Raw genomic sequence first — 27,076 nt, forward strand, 5'->3', positions numbered from 1 at the left:
AAAGGCAAATCCAAGGTCTGGCAACAAAGATCAGAATATAGAGCAAACTCACCACGGAGTTAAAAGTTAAAACTAGCAAAGTCTGATAATAGCCTGCCAGCTAAACAGCCAGTATAACTACAGCTGTTTGTGAGGCCTCAGAGGATTGTCTGAGAACATTAAGGATCAATAATAATAATAATGTTTATTTATATAGCGCCAACATATTCCGTTAGAGTTTAAGATTTTCAAACACAACAGTCATAAGTAACAATGTTAACAATACAATAATTAAAGCACAATAAGACGACCCTGCTGGTGAGAGCTTACAATCTACAACGAGGAGGGGGAGATACAAAGTACAGGTGTGTATTTACAATGATGTATTTACATTGATGGTCCAGCCATCTTCAGGGGGTGGGGGATAGATGGGGATAGTGAATGGGCTACAGACACAAACATAAAATGACTGATTAGGGATAGGCCGCTCTGAACAAATGTGTTTTGAGCGAGCGCCTAAAACTATAAATTGTGGATGGTCCTAATATCTTGGGGTAGAGGATTGGTGCAGCATGGGAGAAGTCTTGGAGTCGGGAGTGGGAGGTACGGATTAGTGCAGAGGTTAGTCGAAAGACGTTTGCAGAGCGCAGTTGTTGGTTAGGCCGATAGACAAAAATGAGGGAGATGTAAGGGGGTGCCGCACTGTGGAGAGCTTTGTGCGTGAGAACAAGTACTTTGGCTGCCTATTTATTACAGGACACAATTCAGTGTAATAACTGGCGAAGAGCAGACACGTCTGAATACAGTTTAGCAAGATGGACAACCCTGGCTGCTGCATTAAGGATAGACTGGGGAGGGGATAGTCGAGTAAGGGGGAGGCCAGTTAGCAGAGCACTGCAGTAGTCCAGGCGGGAGTGGATCAGGGGGACAGTGAGGGTTTTTGTTGTTTCCATGGTGAGAAAAGGGCGGATTCTAGAGATGTTCTTTAGGTGTAAGTGGCAAGAGATTGTATATGGGAGGTGAAAGAGAGATCGGAGTCAAACATAACACCCAGACAGCGCGCCTGCTGCCGGGGTGTTATTATGGTGCCATCCACAGAGAGGGAAATGTCAGATTTAGGGAGGTTAGTAGACGGCAGGAGCAGAAGAAGTTCAGTTTTGGAGAGGTTGAGTTTCAGATAGGGAGCGGACATGATGTTGGAGAGTCCTGCGGACAGTCACTTGCGTTCTGTAGTATGACGCGTATAGTTGTGTGTCATCAGCGTAAAGATGGTACTGAAAGCCAAATCTGCTGATGGTCTGTCCAATTGGGGACGTGTAGAGGGAGAAGAGAAGGGGGCCAAGGACTGAGCCCTGAGGGACCCCGACAGTGAGAGGAAGAGGAGATGAAGTGGAGCCAGAGAACAGAACACTGAAGGAGCGGTCAGAAAGGTAGGAGGAGAACCAGGAGAGAGCAGTGTCCTTAATGCCTAGTGACTGGAGCCTAGAGAGTAGGAGAGGGTGGTCAACAGTGTCGAAAGCTGCAGAAAGGTCGAGGAGAATGAGCAGAGAGTGGTCACCATTGAATTTAGCTGTCATTGGTCACTTTGATGAGTGCAGATTCTGTCGAATGTAGGGGGCGGAAACCAGACTGTGAAGGGTCTAGGAGGGAATGAGTGGAGAGGTAACGGGTAAGGCGGGAGTAGGTCAGGCGCTCCAAGAGTTTAGATATGAAAGGGAGATTGGAAACGGGTCTGTAGTTATTTGTGCAGGATGGGTCGAGGGCGGGTTTCTTTAGTAATGGAGTAATGATAGAGTGGAGGAGGAGGGGAAAATCAAACTGCATCATAAAAACAAAGGAGCACACTAGACATGTCAGGGATAAAGTTGTGGAGTAGAGTAAAGCAGGTGCGACGCCGAGTCACTTCTCATGGGCAAGAATATCATAATACAGAACAAACACACCACTGAGTTAAAAGTTACAACTAGCAAGGTCTGATTTTAGCCTGCCAGCTCAATAGCCTAGAAGACCCTGCATGCCCACCCAGATTAGGCAGCTGGGCTGTCAATCACAATACTGACAGCCCAGCACGCCCCTGACTTAGATTGGGCTTTCACTCACAATACTGACAGCTCAGCATGCCCATATCCTATAGAGAGGCTGAGATGTAACTCACAGTGTGGTGGAATCGTGTCAGCAGGGTTAGGTTCTAAAAAAAAAAACCCAAGCTCTGAACATCTCAGGGTGCACTTTTCAATCCATCATTCAAAAATTGAAGAATAGCACAACTACAAACCTACCAAAACATGGACGGTCATCTAAACTGACATCCCACGCAAGAACAGCACTAATGAGAGAAGCAGCCAAGGGGCCCATGGTCACTCTGGAGGAACTGAAGAGATCCACAGCTCAGGTGGAGAATCTAACCACAGGACAACTATTAGTCGTGTCCTCCACAAATCTGGCCTTTATGGAAGAGTGGCAAGAAGATTGTAATTTTTAAAAGGAAGTGACAAGAAGTCCTATTTTCAGTTTGCAAAAAGTCATGTAGGGGACACAGCGAGCATGTGAAGGTGCTCCGGTCAGATGAGACCAAAGGAGAATTTCTTGGGTTAACTTCCAAACAATATGTGTGGCAGAAAACAAACACTGCACATTACCCTGAAAACACCATCCTCACCGTCAAACATAGTGAGGGCAGCATCCTGCTGTGGGGAGACTTCTTTCAGCAGGGGCAGTAAAGCTGGTCTCAGTTGATGGGAAGATAGATGGAGCTAAATACATGGCAATCCTGAAGGAAAATCTGTTAGAGGCTGCAAAAGACTAGAGACTGGGGTGTAGGTTCACCTTCCAGCAGGACAACAACCCTCAACATCCTGCCAGAGCTACAGTGGATGGTCTGGATCATGTACGAGAAAGGCGCAGTCACAGTCCAGACCAAAATCTCATTGAGAGTCTGTGGCAAGATGTGAAAATTCCTGATCACAGACGCCTCCATCCAATCTCACTGAGTGAGAGCAAGTGAGCAAAAAGGAAGGGGCAAAAATGTCGCCTCTAGATGTACAAAGCTGGTAGACCCCAAAAGACTGGCGGTCTACAAAGTATTGACTGGGGGGGTGGGGGGGGGGGGGAGCTGCTGAATAGGAATGCACCTCACAATTTTCAGATTTATATATATTTTTTAAATAATTAGAAAAACAACGTATTATTTATTTTACAGTTCACAAGTACTTGCCAGTTTGTGCTGGTATATCATCTAAAATTCCAATAGGATACATTTAGATTTGAGGGAGTAACTTGACAAATGTGAAAAAGTTCACAGGGTATGAACACTTTTTCAAGGCAATGTATACACTGTAGCTATGGCCTTAAAGGGGATTTCCACTCTGGAGTCAATAAGCAGAATAATCTAAGGATTTATCCGGAAATTCCCTGCAACTACACTGTTATCACCATTGCTCCCAACAGCAGCAGAACGGAGTAATGAGGAGCAAAAAACCCTTCCTCCATCTGGCAGCAGGCTAGGGAATGAAGCAGAACAGCTTGTTTCTTCACAGCTTGGGTGACAACCAATATGGCCACCAGCAGAGCTCCCGTAAGGGTTGTCAGAAGTGGCAATGCAATGCTATATCTCGCCATATGTCCGAAGAACAGGACTATTTTTTCTATTTAGGACTCTGATGGGACAATTGTCACCCAGCTTTCCCAGAAAAGGATATAATTAAAGGGTTTTGTCCAGACAAAAGGTGCTCGTTTCCTTTGGAGTCGGGGTCTGTCAAAGTGACTAAATAAATCATCCTCAACTGCGGTGACCGTCCTGAATCCAGCACCAGCCCCTCTGCGGCCTGAACTGGAAAGGATATCCGAGCCACTGAACCAGCCACAGGACCACGGTCAGGTACCGCGCATCGTTAGAAAAACATCCAATGGCACGCGATTCAAGTCACCTGACCAATGTAGCCAATCACACACTGCAGTGGTCACGTGGTTGATTGAACAATACCATTATTGCTTCTGTTGCCAGCATAGCCAACGGAGCTGTTCGTGTCGGAATCAGGCAAGTGACTATGACTTGTTTTGCTTTTATGTAACAAGGACCTGCTGCCCAGACCACTGCTTTAAATGGTTGGTGTTGTTTAAATGAACAGAAAAAGCTTTTAATATATCTTTATCAGAGATATCAGCGTCGATCTTCACTTTTAAGATGCTCAAATTCATCTTAGTCAAAACAAGAAGGACCGTCAGTTCACTGAGAGATCAGATTACAGCTGCCTATTAAAATCTATGCAAAGGATAAGGGATAGTAGAGTGAGAGGAGCACAGATGCACACAGAGGTTGCTGCTGTTCATCTCACCCCAGAGCTGGATTCACAGATACACTACTCAGTACTATTTGTAAAAACACAAATACACCAAAAATTTCCAATAAACTATATTAATATATGTGCAAATAATTATTAATGAAACACTAATGGTGTATTGTGAAAAAACAGTGACTGAACACTGAAGATAGAGAACCAACCACAACTATAACATGAACAGCAGAGAAAGTGTACCCACGCAGAAGATTTTTATCAAAATAGCCTTTATTTGTGGTGACAAGTGGCACGATAAAAATGAAAATAATTAATCAGTACGCGAACTATAACAGGACATTAAAAATATATATTTAAAATCAAATAGGATATAAATAGGTGACCTCAAAAAAAATATATATCTCATGCAGTTTTTGCCAAAAAAATATAAATAATGGTCGATATAATAAAAAGACAGCTAAAAAAAAAAGTGGAAAAAATTAAATATTGCTTAAAATAGTGCAAAATCCAATAAACATATGTGCACCACCGCAGGGCACATAAAAAACACCTACGGGATAGTAATGATTACAAATAATGTGCAAAGAGTGCTGAAAAAAGCAGCTATATGGAGACACCTGCAGGGCATACTACGTGCCACAAGCGGGTCAGTGAACAAACACCCAAAAAGTGCAGTGTGCAACAAAATACTACCATAAAATCAAAAGAGGCAATTTTCTCCGCAGTATACCTTATTGAGAGGGTCACCAGGTCCCGCTATCGCACACCCCGACGCGCGTTTCCGAATCTCTTCCTTCGTCGGGGTGCCCGATAGCGGGACCTGGTGACCCTCTCAATAAGGTATACTGCGGAGAAAATTGCCTCTTTTGGGTGTTTGTTCACTGACCCGCTTGTGGCACATAGTATGCCCTGCAGGTATCTCCATATAGCTGCTTTTTTCAACACTCTTTGCACTTTATTTGTAATCATTACTATCCCGTAGGTGTTTTTTTATGTGCCCTGCGGTGGTGCACATATGTTTATTGGATTTTGCACTATTTTAACCCCTTAGCGACCGCCGATACGCCTTTTAACGGCGGCCGCTAAGGGTACTTAAACCACAGCGCCGTTAATTAACGGCGCTGTGGAAAAAGTCCATAGCGCCCCCCAGAGGCCGATTTTCTCCGGGGTCTCGGCTGCCGAGGGTAGCCGAGACCCCAGAGAACATGATTCGGGGGGTTTTTAACCCACCCCGCATTTGCGATCGCCGGTAATTAACCGTTTACCGGCGATCGCAAAAAAAAAAAAAAAAAAAGCGATCTCTTTTTAATTTCTCTGTCCTCCGATGTGATCGCACATCGGAGGACAGAGAAAAGGGGTCCCAGGTGGCCCCCCAATACTCACCTAGCTGCCCCGATGCTCCTCGTGTCTCCCGGTGGGCGCCGCCATCTTCAAAATGGCGGGCGCATGCGCAGTGCGCCCGCCACCGGGAGAATCTTTGGGGTCTCGGCTGCCGGGGGTAGCCGAGACCCCAAAGAGCACGATCGGGGTCGGTATTACCGACCCCTGTTTTGCGATCGCCGGTAATTAACTGTTTACCGGCGACCGCAAAAAAAAAAAAAAAAAAGTAAAGTGTAATTCTCTGTCCTCTGATGTGATCGCACATCAGAGGACAGAGAAATAGGGAGATTCGGGGACCCTAGCATACTCACCTAGGTCCCTGGATCCTCTTGCTGCTCCTCCTGGCCGCCGGCAGCAGAACATGGCGGACGCATGCCCAGTGCGCCCGCCATCTGTCTCCATCTGCCGGCCGGCAGGAGAACAGCAGTTGGGGCTAAAATTAGGGGTAGGGTTAGGGGTAGGGTTAGGTTAGGGGTAGGGTTAGGGGTAGGTTAGGGTTAAGGTTAGGGGTAGGGTTAGGTTAGGGGTAGGGTTAGGTTAGGGGTAGGGTTAGGGGTAGGTTAGGGGTAGGGTTAGGGGTAGGGTTAGGTTAGGGGTAGGGTTAGGTTAGGGGTAGGGCTAGGGTTGGGGCTAAATTTAGGGTTAGGGTTGGGGCTAAATTTAGGGTTAGGGTTGGGGCTAAACTTAGGGTTAGGCTTCTTTCACACTTACGTCGGTACGGGGCCGTCGCAATGCGTCGGCCCGACATACCGACGCACGTTGTGAAAATTGTGCACAACGTGGGCAGCAGCTGTAGTTTTTCAACACATCCGCTGCCCAATCTATGTCCTGGGGAGGAGGGGGCGGAGTTACGGCCACGCATGCGCGGTCAGAAATGGCGGATGCGACGTACAAAAAAACGTTTCATTGAACGTTTTTTTTGTGCCAACGCTCCGCCAAAACACAACTGATCCAGTGCACGACGGACGCGACGTGTGGCCATCCGTCACGATCCATCGGCAATACAAGTCTATGGGCAAAAAACGCATCCTGCGGGCACATTTGCAGGATCCGTTTCTTGTCCAAAACGACGGATTGCGACGGAATGCCAAACGACGCAAGTGTTAAAGTAGCCCTAGGGTTAGGGTTGGGGCTAAAGTTAGGGCTAGGGTTGGGGCTAAAGTTAGGGTTAGAGCTGGGATTAGGGTTAGGGTTTGGATTAGGGTTCGTATTAGGGTTAGGGTTGGCATTAGGGTTACGCTTGGGATTAGGGTTAGGTTTGGGATTAGGGTTAAGGTTAGGGTTGTGATTAGGGGTGTATTGGGATTAGGGTTAGGTTTGAGGTTAGGGTTGAGATTAGGATTAGGGGTGTGTTGGATTTAGGGTTTTGATTAGGGTTATGGTTAGGGTTGACAATAGGGTTGTTTTGGGGTAAGGGTTGTGATTATGGTTAGGGTTAGTGATTAGGATTATGGATGAGGTTGGGATTAGGGTTAGGGGTGTGTTGGGGTTAGGGTTGGAGCTAGAATTGGGGGGTTTCCACTTTTTAGGTACATCAGGGGGTCTCCAAACACGACAGCCAATTTTGCGCTCAAAAAGTCAAATGGTGCTCCCTCCCTTCTGAGCTCTGCCGTGCGCCCAAACAGTGGGTTACCCCCACATATGGGGCATCAGCGTACTCGGGATAAATTGGACAACAACTTCTGGGGTCCAATTTCTCTTGTTACCCTTGTGAAAATAAAAACTTGGGGGCTACAAAATCTTTTTTGTGAAAAAAAAAATATTTTTTATTTTCACGACTCTGCATTCTAAACTTCTGTGAAGCACTTGGGCATTCAAAGTTCTCACCACACATCTAGATAAGTTCCTTGGGGGGTCTAGTTTCCAAAATGGGGTCACTTGTGGGGGGTTACTACAGTTTAGGTACATCAGGGGCTCTGCAATCGCAACATAATGCCCACAGACCATTCTATCAAAGTCTGCATTCCAAAAAGGCGCTCCTTCCCTTCCGAGCTCTGCCGTGCGCCCAAACAGTGGTTTACCGCCACATATGGCGCATCAGCGTACTCGGGATAAATTGGACAACAACTATTGCAGTCCAATTTCTCCTGTTACCCTTGTGAAAATAAAAACTTGGGGGCTACAATATCTTTTTTGTGGAAAAAAAATATTTTTTATTTTCACGACTCTGCATTCTAAACTTCTGTGAAGCACTTGGGCATTCAAAGTTCTCACCACACATCTAGATAAGTTCCTTGGGGGGTCTAGTTTCCAAAATGGGGTCACTTGTGGAGGGTTTCTACTGGTTAGGTACATCAGGGGCTCTGCAAACGCAACATAATACCCGCAGACCATTCTATCAAAGTCTGCATTCCAAAACGGCGCTCCTCCCTTCCGAGCTCTGCCGTGCGCCCAAACAGTGGTTTACCCCCACATATGGGGTACCAGCATACTCAGGACAAATTGGACAACAACTTTTGGGGTCCAGTTTCTCTTGTTACCCTTGTGAAAATAAAAATTTGGTGGCTAAAAAATCTTTTTTGTGGAAAAAAAAAATATTTTTTATTTTCACGGCTCTGCATTATAAACTTCTGTGAAGCACTTGGGCATTCAAGGTTCTCACCACACATCTAGATAAGTTCCATGGGGGGTCTAGTTTCCAAAATGGGGTCACTTGTGGGGGATTTCTACTGTTTAGGCACATCAGGGGCTCTCCAAACGCGACATGGCGTCCGATCTCAATTCCAGCCAATTCTACATTGAAAAAGTAAAACGGCACTCTTTCTCTTCCAAGCTCTGCGGTGCGCCCAAACAGTGGTTTACTCCCACATATTGGGTATCGACGTACTCAGGAGAAATTGCACAACAACTTTTGTGGTCTAATTTCTCCTGTTAACCTTGTGAAAATAAAAATTTGTGGGCAAAAAGATAATTTTTGTAGAAAAAATGCAATTTTTTTTTTTTCACGGCTCTACGTTATAAACTTCTGTGAAGCACATGGGGGTTCAAAGTGCTCGCCACACATCTAGATAAGTTCCTTAAGGGGTCTAGTTTCCAAAATGGTGTCACTTGTGGGGAGTTTCCACTGTTTAGGTACATCAGGGGCTCTCTAAATGTGACATGGTGTCCGATCTCAATTCCAGCCAATTCTGCATTGAAAAAGTCAAATGGCGCTCCTTCACTTCTAAGTTCTGCGGTGCGCCCTAACAGTGGTTTACCCCCACATATGGGGTATTGGCGTATTCAGGAGAAATTGCATAACAAAATTTATGGTTACATTTCTGTTTTTACAGTTGTGAAAATAAAAAAAATGGTTCTGAATTAAGATGTTTGCAAAAAAAGTTAAATGTTCATTTTTTCCTTCCACATTGTTTCAGTTCCTGTGAAGCACGTAAAGGGTTAATAAACTTCTTGAATGTGGTTTTGAGAACCTTGAGGGGTGTAGTTTTTAGAATGGTGTCACACTTCATTATTTTCTATCATATAGACCCCTCAAAATGACTTCAAATGTGATGTGGTCCCTAAAAAAAAATGGTGTTGTAAAAATGAGAAATTGCTGGTCAACTTTTAACCCTTATAACTCCCTAACAAAAAAAAATTTTGTTTCCAAAATTGTGCTGATGTAAAGTAGACATGTGGGAAATGTTATTTATTAACTATTTTTTATGACATATCTCTCTGATTTAAGGGCATAAAAATACAAAGTTTGAAAATTGCAAAATTTTAAAAATTTTCGCCATATTTCCGTTTTTTTCATAAATAATCGCAAGTAATATCGAAGAAATGTTACCACTAACATGAAGTACAATATGTCACGAAAAAATAATCTCAGAATCAGCGGGATCCGTTGAAGCGTTCCAGAGTTATAACCTCATAAAGTGACAGTGGTCAGAATTGCAAAAATTGGCCTGGTCATTAAGTACCAAATTGGCTCTGTCACTAAGGGGTTAAGCAATATTTAATTTTTTCCACCTTTTTTTAGCTGTCTTTTTATTATATCGACCATTATTTATATTTTTTGGGCAAAAACTGCATGAGATATATATTTTTTTTGAGGTCACCTATTTATATCCTATTTGATTTTAAATATATATATATATTTTTAATGTCCTGTTATAGTTTGCGTACTGATTAATTATTTTCATTTTTATTGTGCCACTTGTCACCACAAATAAAGGCTATTTTGATCAAATCTTCTGCGTGGGTACACTTTCTCTGCTGTTCATGTTATAGTTGTGGTTGGTTCTCAGTACTATTGTACAACATCCTCCATTTTGCTGCTGATTGTGAACATGTGCTCCATAGAGACAGGGGAGCAGGAATCCCTCATATCTGAAATAAATAGTCTCTAGCTCAGAGACATCAAGAGTAAAAATAGAGCCTGCACAGGGGAAAACTGATGTAAAATGCAGAATAAAGTCCTATAACAGAATTAGTGTTATTTCTCGTGTACACACACAACAGCTTACTCTAAAAGTCACCTGCAATGAGAGGAACACTTTAAGAAACATCAGTGTAAAGAAAGTACAATAAAAAAAAAAAAAATCTGTCTACCACTAGGGGGAGCACTCTGCATACTGTGTTATTACTTATTTATTATATGCACTAATCTCTCCAGCTCCCTCCAGTGGCTGCTTCAGGCCAATATAAATTGATAATTTAAAGGGGCATTCCCAGGACTCAAGGGTGAAGACATAAGATTTTAGCTGTATGAAGGCTCTGACGGTATGGAAGACAGGAGTCCAGTCACTTGGCCCAGCGCCTTTATCAGGTACATTTGATCACATTTTTCTAGGAACAGTCTTGGAAATTCTTTGGCTCCAGATAATGGATTCTGCAGCCAACTATACAAGTTATATATAAATTCCCTTCTGAACAGCAGATCGTAATGATAAAAGGAAAGGATTGTGAATTTGGTTTCCATAGTAGCAGAAACAAGACACTTCGCTATCAATCACATTATGAGCAGCCTCCTGTATACATATATATATATTGTATATATCCACCTAAAGCTATGTTTGGTATTTAAATGCACGCTGTCATCTAAACAAACAGGACTGTATGCTTAATGGCACATCCATCTCCCTACGGCTGCAGAATAATGTATCGCCTATTACATTTACTAGTCATAATTAAATCCTCCAGTGCTCTGGAGAGTTAATGTCTACAGGCAACAGCATCATGGAATTGCATGGAAATATACAGAAATATACATATACACACATATACAGTATATGTGTGTCCTACAGCGCATGGTGAACACATTGACAGGTTTCCTAATGATCGGCTCGGCTGATGCTTGGCCATCAAGAGAAATTATTGTTTTCGGCAGCACATCATTCACTGTAATCAGGACCCGCGCTGCCGAGAACGGCGCACAGAACGGTCCATAACCGATTGTTCCATGCACATGAGGGATGAGTCTACCTCTCCGAATAACCAATGAAACAACAGTCAATGTAGTCGTGTAATGCAGCAAAGTCAGCAATGTGAACCTCACAGAATGAGGGTATGTCAGCGTAATGTGTCAGCTGTACAGTGCTGAGTATTAGGGATGAGCTCTGTATCCCATGTACAGTGCAGAGTATATAAGCGGTATATCGTGTGTATTAGGGATGGGCTCTGTATCCTGTGTACAGTACAGAGTATATGGGCGGTATATCGTGTGTATTAGGGATGGGCTCTGTATCCCGTGTACAGTGCAGAGTATATGGGCGGTATGTCGTGTGTATTAGGGATGGGCCCTGTATCCCGTGTACAGTGCAGAGTATATGGGCGGTATGTCATGTGTATTAGGGATGGGCTCTGTATCCCGTGTACAGTGCAGAGTATATGGGCGGTATATCGTGTGTATTAGGGATGGGCTCTGTATCCCGTGTACAGTGCAGAGTATATGGACGGTATATCGTGTGTATTAGGGATGGGCTCTGTATCCCATGTACAGTGCAGAGTATATGGGCGGTATATCGTGTGTATTAGGGATGGGCTCTGTATCCCGTGTACAGTGCAGAGTATATGGGCGGTATATCGTGTGTATTAGGGATGGGCTCTGTATCCCATGTACAGTGCAGAGTATATAGTCGGTATATCGTGTGTATTAGGGATGGGCTCTGTATCCCGTGTACAGTGCAGAGTATATGGACGGTATATCATGTGTATTAGGGATGGGCTCTGTATTCCATGTACAGTGCAGAGTATATGGGCGGTATATCATGTGTATTAGGGAAGGGCTCTGTATCCCATGTACAGTGCAGAGTATATGGGCGGTATGTCGTGTGTATTAGGGATGGGCCCTGTATCCCGTGTACAGTGCAGAGTATATGGACGGTATATCATGTGTATTAGGGATGGGCTCTGTATCCCGTGTACAGTGCAGAGTATATGGACGGTATATCATGTGTATTAGGGATGGGCTTTGTATCCCATGTACAGTGCAGAGTATATGGTCGGTATGTTGTGTGTATTCGGGATGGGCTCTGTATTCCATGTACAGTGCAGAGTATATGGGCGGTATATCATGTGTATTAGGGAAGGGCTCTGTATCCCATGTACAGTGCAGAGTATATGAGCGGTATATCGTGTGAATTCGGGATGGGCTCTGTATCCCATGTACAGTGCAGAGTATATAGTCGGTATATCGTGTGTATTAGGGAAGGGCTCTGTATCCCATGTACAGTGCAGAGTATATGAGCGGTATATCGTGTGTATTAGGGATGGGCTCTGTATCCCGTGTACAGTGCAGAGTATATGGGCGGTATATCGTGTGTATTAGGGATGGGCTCTGTATCCCGTGTACAGTGCAGAGTATATAAGCGGTATATCGTGTGTATTAGGGATGGGCTCTGTATCCCGTGTACAGTACAGAATATATGGACGGTATATCGTGTGTATTAAGGATGAGCTCTATATCCCATGTACAGTGCAGAGTATATGGGCGGTATGTTGTGTGTATTCGGGATGGGCTCTGTATCCTATGTACAGTGCAGAGTATATGGGCGGTATGTCGTGTGTATTAGGGATGGGCCCTGTATCCCGTGTACAGTGCAGAGTATATGGACGGTATATCATGTGTATTAGGGATGGGCTTTGTATCCCATGTACAGTGCAGAGTATATAGTCGGTATGTCGTGTGTATTAGGAATGGGCTCTGTATCCCATGTACAGTGCAGAGTATATAAGCGGTATGTTGTGTGTATTCGGGATGGGCTCTGTATTCCATGTACAGTGCAGAGTATATGGGCGGTATATCGTGTGTATTAGGGATGGGCTCTGTATCCCATGTACAGTGCAGAGTATATGGGCGGTATATCGTGTGTATTAGGGATGGGCTCCGTATCCCATGTACAGTGCAGAGTATATAAGCGGTATATCATGTGTATTAGGGAAGGGCTCTGTATCCCATGTACAGTGCAGAGTATATAAGCGGTATATCGTGTGAATTTGGGATGGGCTCTGTATCCCATGTACAGTGCAGAGTATATGGGCGGTATATCGTGTGTATTAGGGATGGGCTCTGTATCCCATGTACAGTGCAGAGTATATAAGCGGTATATCGTGTGAATTCGGGATGGGCTCTGTATCCCATGTACAGTGCAGAGTATATAAGCGGTATATCATGTGTATTAGGGAAGGGCTCTGTATCCCATGTACAGTGCAGAGTATATGAGCGGTATATTGTGTGTATTCGGGATGGGCTCTGTATCCCATGTACAGTGCAGAGTATATAAGCGGTATATCGTGTGTATTAGGGATGGGCTCTGTATCCCGTGTACAGTGCAGAGTATATGGGCGGTATATCGTGTGTATTAGGGATGGGCTCTGTATCCCGTGTACAGTGCAGAGTATATAAGCGGTATGTCATATGTATTAGGGATGGGCTCTATATCCCATGTACAGTGCAGAGTATATGGGCGATACATCATGTGTATTAGTGATGGGCTCTGTATCCCGTGTACAGTACAGAGTATATGGACGGTATATCGTGTGTATTAGGGATGGGCTCTATATCCCATGTACAGTGCAGAGTATATGGGCGGTATGTTGTGTATTCGGGATGGGCTCTGTATCCTATGTACAGTGCAGAGTATATGGGCGGTATGTCGTGTGTATTAGGGATGGGCCCTGTATCCCGTGTACAGTGCAGAGTATATGGACGGTATATCATGTGTATTAGGGATGGGCTTTGTATCCCATGTACAGTGCAGAGTATATAGTCGGTATGTTGTGTGTATTCGGGATGGGCTCTGTATTCCATGTACAGTGCAGAGTATATGGGCGGTATATCGTGTGTATTAGGGATGGGCTCTGTATCCCATGTACAGTGCAGAGTATATGGGCGGTATGTCGTGTGTATTAGGGATGGGCTCTGTATCCCATGTACAGTGCAGAGTATATGGGCGGTATGTTGTGTGTATTAGGGATGGGCTCTGTATCCCATGTACAGTGCAGAGTATATGGTCGGTATGTTGTGTGTATTAGGGATGGGTCTGTATCCCATGTACAGTGCAGAGTATATGGTCGGTAATGAGGTGCAGCGTTGGGTCGGCCGTGTTCTTTCAGTGCAGAGTATATGGTCGGTAATGAGGTGCAGCGTTGGGTCGGCCGTGTTCTGTCAGTGCAGAGTATATGGTCAGTAATGAGGTGCAGCGTTGGGTCGGCCGTGTTCTGTCAGTGCAGAGTATCTGGTCAGTAATGAGGTGCAGCGTTGGGTCGTCCGTGTTCTCTCAGTGCAGAGTATATGGTCAGTAATGAGGTGCAGCGTTGGGTCGGCCGTGTTCTCTCAGTGCAGAGTATATGGTCAGTAATGAGGTGCAGCGTTGGGTCGGCCGTGTTCTCTCAGTGCAGAGTATATGGTCAGTGATGAGGTGCAGCGTTGGGTCGGCCGTGTTCTGTCAGTGCAGAGTATATGGTCAGTGATGAGGTGCAGCGTTGGGGTCGGCCGTGTTCTCTCAGTGCAGAGTATATGGTCAGTAATGAGGTGCAGCGTTGGGTCGGCCGTGTTCTCTCAGTGCAGAGTATATGGTCGGTAATGAGGTGCAGCGTTGGGTCGGCTGTGTTCTGTCAGTGCAGAGTATATGGTCAGTAATGAGGTGCAGCGTTGGGTCGGCCGTGTTCTGTCAGTGCAGAGTATCTGGTCAGTAATGAGGTGCAGCGTTGGGTCGTCCGTGTTCTCTCAGTGCAGAGTATATGGTCAGTAATGAGGTGCAGCGTTGGGTCGGCCGTGTTCTCTCAGTGCAGAGTATATGGTCAGTAATGAGGTGCAGCGTTGGGTCGGCCGTGTTCTCTCAGTGCAGAGTATATGGTCAGTGATGAGGTGCAGCGTTGGGTCGGCCATGTTCTGTCAGTGCAGAGTATATGGTCAGTAATGAGGTGCAGCGTTGGGTCGGCCGTGTTCTGTCAGTGCAGAGTATATGGTCAGTAATGAGGTGCAGCGTTGGGTCGGCCGTGTTCTGTCAGTGCAGAGTATCTGGTCAGTAATGAGGTGCAGCGTTGGGTCGTCCGTGTTCTCTCAGTGCAGAGTATATGGTCAGTAATGAGGTGCAGCGTTGGGTCGGCCGTGTTCTCTCAGTGCAGAGTATATGGTCAGTAATGAGGTGCAGCGTTGGGTCGGCCGTGTTCTCTCAGTGCAGAGTATATGGTCAGTGATGAGGTGCAGCGTTGGGTCGGCCATGTTCTGTCAGTGCAGAGTATATGGTCAGTAATGAGGTGCAGCGTTGGGTCGGCCGTGTTCTGTCAGTGCAGAGTATATGGTCAGTGATGAGGTGCAGCGTTGGGGTCGGCCGTGTTCTCTCAGTGCAGAGTATATGGTCAGTAATGAGGTGCAGCGTTGGGTCGGCCGTGTTCTCTCAGTGCAGAGTATATGGTCGGTAATGAGGTGCAGCGTTGGGTCGGCTGTGTTCTGTCAGTGCAGAGTATATGGTCAGTAATGAGGTGCAGCGTTGGGTCGGCCGTGTTCTGTCAGTGCAGAGTATCTGGTCAGTAATGAGGTGCAGCGTTGGGTCGTCCGTGTTCTCTCAGTGCAGAGTATATGGTCAGTAATGAGGTGCAGCGTTGGGTCGGCCGTGTTCTCTCAGTGCAGAGTATATGGTCAGTAATGAGGTGCAGCGTTGGGTCGGCCGTGTTCTCTCAGTGCAGAGTATATGGTCAGTGATGAGGTGCAGCGTTGGGTCGGCCATGTTCTGTCAGTGCAGAGTATATGGTCAGTAATGAGGTGCAGCGTTGGGTCGGCCGTGTTCTGTCAGTGCAGAGTATATGGTCAGTGATGAGGTGCAGCGTTGGGGTCGGCCGTGTTCTCTCAGTGCAGAGTATATGGTCAGTAATGAGGTGCAGCGTTGGGTCGGCCGTGTTCTCTCAGTGCAGAGTATATGGTCGGTAATGAGGTGCAGCGTTGGGTCGGCTGTGTTCTGTCAGTGCAGAGTATATGGTCAGTAATGAGGTGCAGTGTTGGCTCGGCCGTGTTCTGTCAGTGCAGAGTATATGATCAGTGATGAGGTGCAACGTTGGGTCGGCCGTGTTCTCTCAGTGCAGAGTATATGGTCAGTAATGAGGTGCAGCCATGTAGCCGCCATTGCATCTAATGAAGGAGCTGTCACCCAGCTTTCTAAGAGCCGCCCAGTTATATAGTCAGCGCTGCAATTCAGGAGCCTGAGAAAGCTGGGTGGTCCGGTGTAGACATTGAGTTTCCTCCCTGTAACAGGTGCCTCCACCATCTGACCCCGCAGTGACACCCCTTCCCAGTCCTTCTCGCTCCGCTGCTTGGAGAACTGGCTCCAGAATGAATTTTCCAATGTGTTTGTAGGAAAAAATGACTTGTATAGAAAGACTAAATATAACCGCTCATTGCCATCTGCTGGGTAATCCACTGCTCACTGCTGGCTCCTTGTGAGGACAGCCCCCATCATACAAGCCTGTGCCCCCCACACTCATATAATAACCCACCTGATCTCATCACCTATCCCAAATCTGGCCGGCATCACCCCATCAGGGAGGATATGGTGATTCATAACAACACAGTGACAGGAAGCCATTCTGCGGCTGCCAAAATCCATCTTCACACGTCCCTGCACCCAGCGCCTCCGTGTTACCAGCCCAATTTTCTAGAGTAACACTTCTCCAGCGTGATTATCCTTACGAATCAGATGAAAAATTCTGTGGCGGTTTTCACATACACAACATAGCAAATATCAATTAAATCTGCTCCCCCAATAACCTCAGCACCCCTCGCCCTCACCCATTTACATCAGACTAGTCTCCATTACATCTAGCACTGCGTTACATAGGACTGCAGAATTACACCACGGCCCAGACACCATCTCCTTCCTCTCCATCTTAGTATTAGAGTCACATCCTTACCGTCTGACTTTGCTTTCCAAGACGACACCTGTCTGAATCGGAGGGGAATATGATGGGAAAAGCAGCAGGGTTTGGGGAACCCGTACTGACATATTAACCCTATATCCACCATTTACTAACATCCATCCATATTAATCTCAATGATCCTGAATGAGTACATAAAATATAACTAAAAGCCATATGGGGGGAGAAGAACAGGGGAATATTCTGCAGGAATCACATATCCCGTGACCAGGTAAATCATGCCCACATATATGGAGACCTGGCACGAGGAAGGATCAGTAGGTAGCACCCCTTTTATAGCTGCTCATGGAATTTCATGGAGACATGGAATATTTTCAATAGGAAAATTTCCTTAGCCAAGCCCCCCAACCTCTGCAAAAACCTTTTGGGTGGCATGCTATCTTCTTGTATAGCCTGGTCTATAGGAATCACATGCTGACATGTCCAACCCCGAATTTATAATTTGTGATGGGTTTCATTAACAAAATCCATTCATTATAATACTTTAAAAAAAATAAAATCTATGTGGGAGGCGGTATATATTCTACAGGAATCACATAGATGAGTCAGGGCAACTCATATATACACCAAGATGGAGAACCTTCACTACACCTCCCCCACATAACCATCACTATCACTACAACCAGCTTGGGTAACACTTCCAATCACCCTCCCTCCACCAGAACCCCACTGGACGGAATAGGTAATTCTCAACACCACCCTTCCTCCACCAAAACCTCACTGCATTGCAAAGGTAACTCTTCAGACAACCATCCCTCCATCAGAACCTCACTGGATGGCATAGGCAACTCTCCTGACCACCCTTCATCCATCTGAATGTCACTGAATGAAATAGGTTACTCTCTCTGGACCACCCTCCCTTCAGAAACTCACTGGATTTCATATTTGACTCTCCAGACAATCCTTTCTCAACCAAAATCTCACTGGATAGCATAGGTAACGCTCCGGACCACCCTCCCTCCACTAGAACCTAACAAGATAACTTAGGACCCTCTGTCTGGAACACCTTCCCTCTGCCAGAACCCATTTAGGTGGATAGGTAACTCTCCTAATCACCTTCCCTTTGCCAGATCCTCTTTTGGTGGAATAGGTAACTCTTCTGACCACCCTCCCTCCACCAGAATCTCACTGGATGGCATAGGTAGCTCTCTTGCCCATCCTCCCTCCTTCAGAACCCATTTGGGTAAAATAATTAACCACCCCAATCACCATCCTTTCGCCAGATCCAGTTTGGGTGGCATATGTAACTCTTCGGACCACCCTACCTCCTCTAGAAACTCTTTGCGAGAGTTGCCTATTCATTCCAACCACCCACACGCCACCAGAACCTCTTTGGGTGGCATGCTGGTTGCCGGTCTATTCTACATGATCTGCTCTACCCATTACATCATCTAATGTCTGACAGAAGAGAAGGTAGAGATATCATCTCTGTAGTAAAAGGATCATTCTCTGACCTGTGTGTCGAAATCATTTTCCATTGAGTCCGTCTTCTTGATGGGAAGAGATTCCCCCGTAGATTCATAACCAAAATGTGGCTTCAGTGGGATTTGACTCGTCGTATACGATGGCTTGGACACTTCTATCTTGTTCCCTAATTTCAGGTAACAAGGCTGCGGGATTGTCCTTGCGGGAACGTGAAGGATAGGAGCTGCGCTATGAACCGGTTTGGGTAGTCCCGATTTCATCTTGGAAGCCACCAGGATGGATGGCATCTTCTCCACCTTCTAGACACCTTTTTTTCTTTTTCTCTGTAGACCAGCTTGTCCTATTAGAAGACTCTCACAATGACATCCACTGCAGAGCTCTACAGCCAGACATGAATTCAATCAGTGAACCGGTCTCCATCATCAAGGCAAGGTCTCAGTCCGTTTCCTCCAAAGACAAGACATCATAAGCGTTTCGGTTCATGGGAATCTTCTCGGCAGATCATCAAGCACGTCGTCTGACACCTGTAATGGGAAATAAATGCTCGTTTTCATTATCTTGTCAGTACATCTTCAAATGTGTCTTGAGAAACCTGCAGCATCTGGTCGTCCCTGGTCCGAATCACTCTTCATCGAGCAGCAGGATTTCCGAAGATGTATTTTCTTCAGTCTCGGCCAAGAAGCAGATGCAGCTTACGACGCTGACGGCTGGTGCCCTTGGCAATATGCTTTTGAGGGAATCAGGCTCCTTAGTTATGACACCAGTTAGAGGTGTTCGCCTGCTGTAAAAGCCAGCAGAAAACTCCGTCTGGCTGATGGGATCCTGCCGCAGAACACGGTCCGGTGGGGAAATCTCAGCAGTGCAGTGTCAGTGCACAGTACTACAGAGCGGACCCAACCTGTAGACCAATGCGCAGAATTGCAATGTGTCAGTGGCACGGAGCTGACTGTGTGGGTGCAGCCTGCATTTTGACAGTACAGTACAATGGAGGCTGCTGGTTGGTTGATTGGAAATCTCTCTGCAGGAGAGGAGGGGCCGCTGCCGAGCTGTCAGAGCCGTCTCACTGTACTGAGGAAAAGCAACCAGATTTCAAACATCCACATAACTGCCGGGAAAACCGGAACGGGTGATTCAGCCCTTGTGGATTCAAGGAAAAACATTGCGCTGGATGGAAGCGGTGCATTTCCTGAGATGTGTCATGTACGCAGGGCTCGGTGCAGAATCTGGGCACGGGTCATGTGACTGTCTGCTCATTATGGAAAGGCGGAATATTATCTAAATGACTAGGAATAAAACGCAGGTCAAAAGCCGGATCACAATCCAGCAACGGTCTGTTACTAAGGACACACACACCTACATAACCAGTGCTGGAATACATAGTAACATGGACGGGAAAACATTCACACCGGGCATTCTCGCTGCATTTTTTTATGCTAATTTTCAGCCGCGTTTTACAATACCAGCTATGTTTATGACATTTCAGAAATCTTATGCACACAGATTGTTTTTTTCTTGTCCATCAGCATTTTGTGCTTTGCATGTTTTTTTGGACATGTCACTTCCTTCAGCATTTTTCACACATTGACTTGAATGGGTGGTGAAAAAAAAACGCACCAAAAACACAGGTATCAATTTTTTTTCCAGCATTTTTTGTACCAAAACCTCATTCATTGGAGTAGGATTTTTTTTCAATACTAAACTTTATCAGCATGCACAAGAAACAAACCTAGCATGCCAAAATCGCCACAAAAAAACAAAACAAGGGAAAATATGCTTTTTTTTTCTTCAGCTTCTTTCCTGCCAAGAGGTCAGGTTTTGCTGCAGAAGAAAACGTTGAAAAAACGTCTAGTGTGAACTTACCATACCTTTATTATGATATGAGAACCACAACGTGTAAAATTACTGCACTCAGGAAAGACATCAGGGTGCAATCACCTTGTGACAACGGCCTTAGGAAGAAAGTTCAATAGTCTCACTGCTCTTACAGTAAAGAATCCCTATCTACCGTATGTTGGTTTCAAAACCTTCTTTGGTTAAGATTTTACTCGTTCGCCAGTCACGCCACGAAAGAGCTTGTTCATCTGATGAGCGGATGGTTCAGGCATAAAAATCTTCATTCTCGGCAGCACATCACCCAGTGTGAACAGGTGAGTAGATGAGTGGCGATCGACTTGCGAACAGCCTGAAATAAGCCAGTGACAATGGACTGTGAGGGAATGCCCTTTTGCTATAATCAGGATTTGGTCACATGGGCGTTTTTTTGTGTTGATTTTTCCGATGTGTGCTTTTACATCTATTTTTTTCCCCCCCAATTTCGATTTATTTGAAGTCAAATTTGAAATTGAAATGTTGCTCTCCCACATTAAAATAACCCAACGTGTAGAATCTAAGACTATGTGCACACGTAAGAAAAGAGGTGCAGAATTTTCTGCACAAAATTCGCATCTCCTGGCAGAATCCACAGCCGCGGATTTGCTGCGGTTTTTGTGCGGTTTTTATGCGGATTTTCTGCGATTTTTGCCACTGCGGATTTTTAACATGGAGGGATGCAGAAACGCTGCAGATCCGTACAAAAGAAGTGACATGCACTTCTTTGAAATGGATCCGCAGCAATTCCACACAGCTATTTTTTTACCCCATTGATTTACATTGTACTGTACATCACAGTGCGGATCTGCAGCGTTTCTGCGCGGAAAAATCCGCTGCGGATCCGCAGCAAATCCACATTGTGTGCACACAGCCTAATAAGAGTATTTTCCTGTTGAAATTAATGAAACGTGGTTTTGAATAGTTTCTGCGTTTAAAAACTCTGTGTGAACATAGCCTTAGAATCCTGGGGATGAACAGATCATGTGAGAAATATGTACTCACCATTGAATTATTATACAGAATTATTGGGTCAACCCTCAGATGGCTTTTTTTCTATACTAAGGAATCCTAAGTTTACTAATTTTTCTGGCTTCTGTAGTTCTCCCATTCCATGTGTTATTTGCCCTCTCAAGCTCTACTATGCCTTTCTTCTGCACCGGTGCCCAAACTGCCCCTAATATGATTTATACATGCTCCTCCTTTGCCCCATTTGGCCACGGTCTTATTTGCCTTGGCAGCAGCTGCCTGAGACTGGTTACTACAGATACATTTACTGTCAACCTTTAGCTCCTTAGATTAACTGGCCCTAAATGTGATATATCATAAAACATAACCGGTTGGGGGTCCAGAGGTCACCGTAAACTCCTACAATTCCGATAATGATTCTATATATTCACAGTTACGTTCCATTACAATGAAGGAGCTCCAGAATCTGGCAAGGGATCCTATTTCCTAAGCAACGTTGTTCATTTCTCATATCGGTAAATTGCATGGTGTTCCGAAAAACATTATTTCCGATAAAGGGGCTCAATTTGTGGCTGGCTGGTGGGGGTCTCAGTAGCCTGACTTCCACATAGTCCATTACCTACACGACCTGGATGGACTTTTGCAGTCAGGTGAAGTCCTATATACGACACATCCTACAACCCGAGAGAGGCCAGCGCTGTAAAGGACATTAATCCCTAAAGTCGAAATAGTTGACATCATGGCACAGACTGTGGTTGTATTTTAGTATAATAAAGGCACTGGATGGCACAGTAGGGGGTATATTGAAGCATTATGTGGTTATGGTATAAAGGCATATATGACAACTACATTGTCATGTCTAAAAAAATTATCACATTTTCTTTATTTCATGGTATTTTTTTCTCCACTTTATTACCAAATACAGGTGCATCTCTAAAAATTAGAATATCATCAAAAAGTTAATTTATTTCAGTTCTTCAATACAAAAAATGAAACTCCTATATTATATGGAGTCATTACAGAGTGATCTACTTCAAATGTTTATTTCTGTTAATGTTGATGATTGTGGCTTACAGCCAATGAAAACCCAAGAGTCATTATCTCAGTAAATTACTTTATAACACCAGCTTGAAAAATGATTTTAAAATCCGAAATGTTGGCCTACTGAAATTTATGTTCAGCAAATGCACGCAATACTTGGTTGGGGCTCCTTTGGCATCAAAGGCATCTAGACCTTGGAAATCAAGGTCCCAGAGTCTGGAGGAAGAGTGGAGAGGTCTGGTGTGAAGTATCCACAGTCAGTGATGGTTTGGGGAGCCATGTCATCTGCTGGTGTAGGTCCACTGTGTTTTATCAAGACCAAAGTCAGCGCAGCCGTCTACCAGGACATTTTAGAGCACTTCATGCTTCCCTCTGCCGACAAGCTTTTTGGAGATGGAAACTTCATTCTCCAGAAGGATTTGGCCCCTGTCCACACTGCCAAAAGTACCAATACCTGGTTTACAAACAACAGTATCACTGTGCTTGATGGGCAGCAAACTCGCCTGAGCCTCACCAAACTCGCCTTGTCAAGAAGAAGATAAGAGATACTAAACCCAACAATGCCGACGAGCTGAAGGCTGCTATCAAAGCAACCTGGGTTTCCATAAAGGAGCCCCAAGCAAGTACTGAGTGCATTTACTGAACATACATTTCAGATTTTAAAATCATTTTTCAACCTGGTGTTATAAAGTATTCTAATTTACTGAGATAATGACTTTTGGGTTTTCCTTGGCTGTAAGCCATAATCATCAACATTAACAGAAATAAACACTTGAAATACATCACTGTTTGTAATGACTATATGAGTTTCACTTTTTGTATTGAAGAACTGAAATAAATTAACTTATTGATGACATTCTAATTTTGTGAGATGCACCTATATCTGAACGGCAAATGTACTGAGATTATGCAGCGATATAAGAATGGAGGATTAGATATATCACTGTACAACAAGGCATAAAAAAACCCAAAGATGGAAGAATACACACAAAAGCGATGCACAAAAATACAAAACGACCTGTAATGAGTTACATATTAATAGAGAAAATTACATTAACGTACAATAGGGGAAAGCAGGCCAAATTCCGTGCCACAGATGCCAATTATCTGCCAGTCTTACTATAAACTATGGAAGGAGATCAATGACTGTAGGAATACCCTGGTGAGCATAAAAACCCACAGGCCCCACACAAAGTATAAAGTGGCCCCCAAAACAAAAGTTTAGAATTACTGAGAATAGATTTAAGGCTTTTTAAAAGTCTTAGTCTAAGGGAGAGGTCTACTATCACTTGGGCAGAAGTTCCAAATGAAATATAATGGTCAGGATGTACCCCTAAGTGTCAGTGTCATTATCCTGTACCCCAGGTGTCAGTGCCATTATCCTGTACCCCAAGTGTCAGTGCCATTATCCTGCACCCCAAGTGTCAGTGCCATTATCCTGCACCCCAAGTGTCAGTGCCATTATCCTGCACCCCAAGTGTCAGTGCCATTATCCTGTACCCCAAGTGTCAGTGTCATTATCCTGTACCCCAAGTGTAAGTGTCATTACCCTGTACCCCAAGTGTCAGTGTCATTACCCTGTACCCCAAGTGAAAGCGTCATTATCCTGTACCCCAAGTGTCAGTGCCATCATCCTGTACCCCAAGTGTCAGTGTCATCATCATGTACCCACAGAGTGTCATTATTTTATACCCCAAGTGTCAGTGTCATTGTTCTGTGCCTCAAAGTGTCAGTGTTATTATCTTGTAAGCCAGGGCAGGCGTCACCACCTGGCAAGTGTCAGGGCTCTGGACGAACGGCCCACTCGCCGTCGGGCACATCAGCACCCAATGGGGCCCGTGAGTCGGGGGAGCCCAGTGCTAGCGCTGGCACTGCCCCCCCCCACCTCAAATACTCACCTCTCCCTATTCCCCAGAGCAGTATATGGGGCCATTATACTGTATGGAGCAGTATATGGGGCCATTATACTGTATGGAGCAGTATATGGGGCCAGTATACTGTATGGAGCATCATTTGAGGCCATTATTCTGTATGGAACAACATATGGGGCCATTATACTGTATGGAGCAATATAGGGGACCATGATATATTGAATGCAGAATTATATGGAGCCCATTATAAGGGCAGCACGGTGGCGCAGTGGTTAGCACAGCAGCCTTGCAGCGCTGGAGTCCTGGGTTCTAATCCCACCTTGGACAACATCTGCAAAGAGTTTGTATGTTCTCTCCATGTTTGCGTTGGTTTCCTCCGGGTACTCCGGTTTCCTCCCACATTCCAAAGACATACTGATAGGGAATCTAGATTGTGAGCCCCATCGGGGACAGTGATGATGATGTGTGCAAAACTGTAAAGCGCTGCGGAATATGTTAGCGCTATATAAAAAGATTATTATTATTATTATACTGTATGGAGTACTATATCCTGTGTCAGTGTCATTATTCTGTACCCCAAGTGCCAGTGTCATTATCCTGTACCCCAAGTGACAGTGTCATTATGCTGTACCCCAAGTGTAATTACCATTATCTTGTACCCCATGTGCTTTTCTTACAGTCCAGTACAATGAACACTTTATACTGGACTGCATTAGATTCCCCACATTCTTCCATATTAAATGAAATGTGTGTGGGCCCTGATTGCCAACAGACCAGTGCGACCACAAATCCATCTGTTCCTCCAGGATTACACATCTGGATCTGTCTGTGTATATCGTGAGTGCGGCTTCTGTGAAGCTAATGAGGATGTGCGTCCTATGTGTCTTTCTGATGTTATATGTAGGAAGCAATTAACCAAGAAAAAAATTGACGATTTCGGCTTGAACCTGTCACTAGTTTCTATGGAGATCTGGAAAAAGTTTCCTATCATACAGTTCCCCAATTCTAGAGCTAACCACACAATCTTCTGATTCTTCCAAGAAAAACACACGGGCAGAACAGATATTGTAACGTGTGTAACCCTACAGCTGCCAATCATTGAGCCCAACAAGCATCTGACACATACAGGGGGCAATGAGACCCCCTCAGATGTCGGCTCTCTCAGAACACATACATGGTTGATTGTGATGGTCACATTTTGCCTTCACCACCGATCCTTTCCGTGGGAATAAATATGGTCTGGATTCAGTAACTGGATTATTATGGGATGTTGGAAGCAAAGTGTAAGCTTTTCCAGGACAAAGTACCCGATAATTGGGCTTTAGAATATTTTACCGTAAATTCAGCTCACGCATTACCTCTTATTTCCATGTTGTGTACCCAGAAGAGATGAGTCATAAAATGTAATATTAATCATGCAGTCAGAAAATTAATCTCCTGACAATCACAAAGAACATCGCTGATCAATATCAATCAGTATCACTGTACGGACGAATGTAGCAATAAACCTAAAAATACTCAAAGGAAAGAGTGTAACATCCGAATAAACGTGTGCAGGAAATGCAGCCTACTGGCGTCAGCGAGGCTCGAACCCATGTGCAATGTCCTCAATGGTAAGGCCACAAGCACACAGCGGGTCCGTAATACCCTCCAAACACTACTATCGACTTGTAAAGTACTACTTCTTTACACCTGGAACTTCATACAGTGGTACAAGGAGCAGAGGAAAATAAGCTGTACAAAGTTAGTGTCAGATGTTAATGTCCTATAGCAAACTACAGTTAAGTCCATATATATTTGGACAGAGACAACATTTTTCTAATTTTGGTTATAGACAATACCACCATGAATTTTAAATAAAACAATTCAGATGCAGTTGACGTTCAGACTTTCAGCTTTCATTTGAGGGTATCCACATTAAAACTGGATGAAGGGCATAGGAGTTTCAGCTCCTTAACATGTTCCGCCCTGTTTTTAAAGGGACCAAAAATAATTGGACAGATTCAATAATTGTAAATAAAATGTTAATTTCTAGTACTTGGTTGAAAACCCTTTGTTGGCAATGACTGCCTGAAGTCTTGAACTCATGGACATCACCAGACGCTGTGTTTCCTCCTTTTTGATGCTCTGCCAGGCCTTCACTGCGGTGGTTTTCAGTTGCTGTTTGTTTGTGGCCTTTCTGTCTGAAGTTTAGCCTTTAACAAGTGAAATGCTGCTCAGTTGGGTTGAGGTCAGGTGACTGACTTGGCCATTCAAGAATAGTCCACTTCTTTGCTTTAATAAACTCCTGGGTTGCTTTGGCTTTAAGGTACCGTCACATTTAGCGACGCTGCAGCGATATCGACAACGATGCCGATCGCTGCAGTGTCGCTGTTTAGGTCGTTGTGTGGTCGCTGGAGAGCTGTCACACAGACAGCTCTCCAGCGACCAACGATGCCGAAGTCCCCGGGTAACCAGGGTAAACATCGGGTTACTAAGCGCAGGGCCGCGCTTAGTTACCCGATGTTTACCCTGGTTACCATTGTAAAAGTTAAAAAAAACAAAAAACAAAAAAACAGTACATACTCACATTCCGGTGTCTGTCACGTCCCCCGGCGTCCGCTTCCCTGCACTGTGTCAGCGCCGTCCGGCCGTAAAGCAGAGCACAGCGGTGACGTCACCGCTGTGCTCTGCTTTACGGCCGGCCGGCGCTGACACAGTCAGTGCGGGAAGCTGACGCCGGGGGACGTGACAGACACCGGAATGTGAGTATGTACTGTTTATTTGTTTTTTAACTTTTACAATGGTAACCAGGGTAAATATTGGGTTACTAAGCGTGGCCCTGCGCTTAGTAACCCAATGTTTACCCTGGTTACCAGTGAACACATCGCTGGATCGGCGTCACACACGCCGATC

General features: G+C 45.0%; 1 protein-coding gene across 6 annotated transcripts in view; it reads right to left on the reverse strand.

The window, feature by feature from the left end:
* The window catches only part of NAV2 (neuron navigator 2), a 417,518-nt gene that overhangs the window by 206,905 nt on the left and 183,537 nt on the right, over positions 1-27,076 (reverse strand). For 4 of the 6 annotated variants that reach the window (XM_069740398.1, XM_069740397.1, XM_069740394.1 and 1 more), the window contains exon 1: positions 18,464-19,358. The exons of 1 other annotated variant lie outside the window; for it this stretch is intronic. In XM_069740398.1, coding sequence (XP_069596499.1) covers positions 18,464-18,721 — 258 coding nt within the window. In that variant the 5' untranslated portion in view covers positions 18,722-19,358. Of the gene's footprint in view, positions 1-18,463; positions 19,360-27,076 lie in introns of those variants that run through there. One more of the 6 variants, XM_069740396.1, reaches the window with a different exon arrangement.

This window comes from Ranitomeya imitator, chromosome 9 (genome assembly GCF_032444005.1).
Source record: "Ranitomeya imitator isolate aRanImi1 chromosome 9, aRanImi1.pri, whole genome shotgun sequence".
Classification (NCBI taxonomy): Eukaryota; Metazoa; Chordata; class Amphibia; order Anura; family Dendrobatidae; genus Ranitomeya; species Ranitomeya imitator.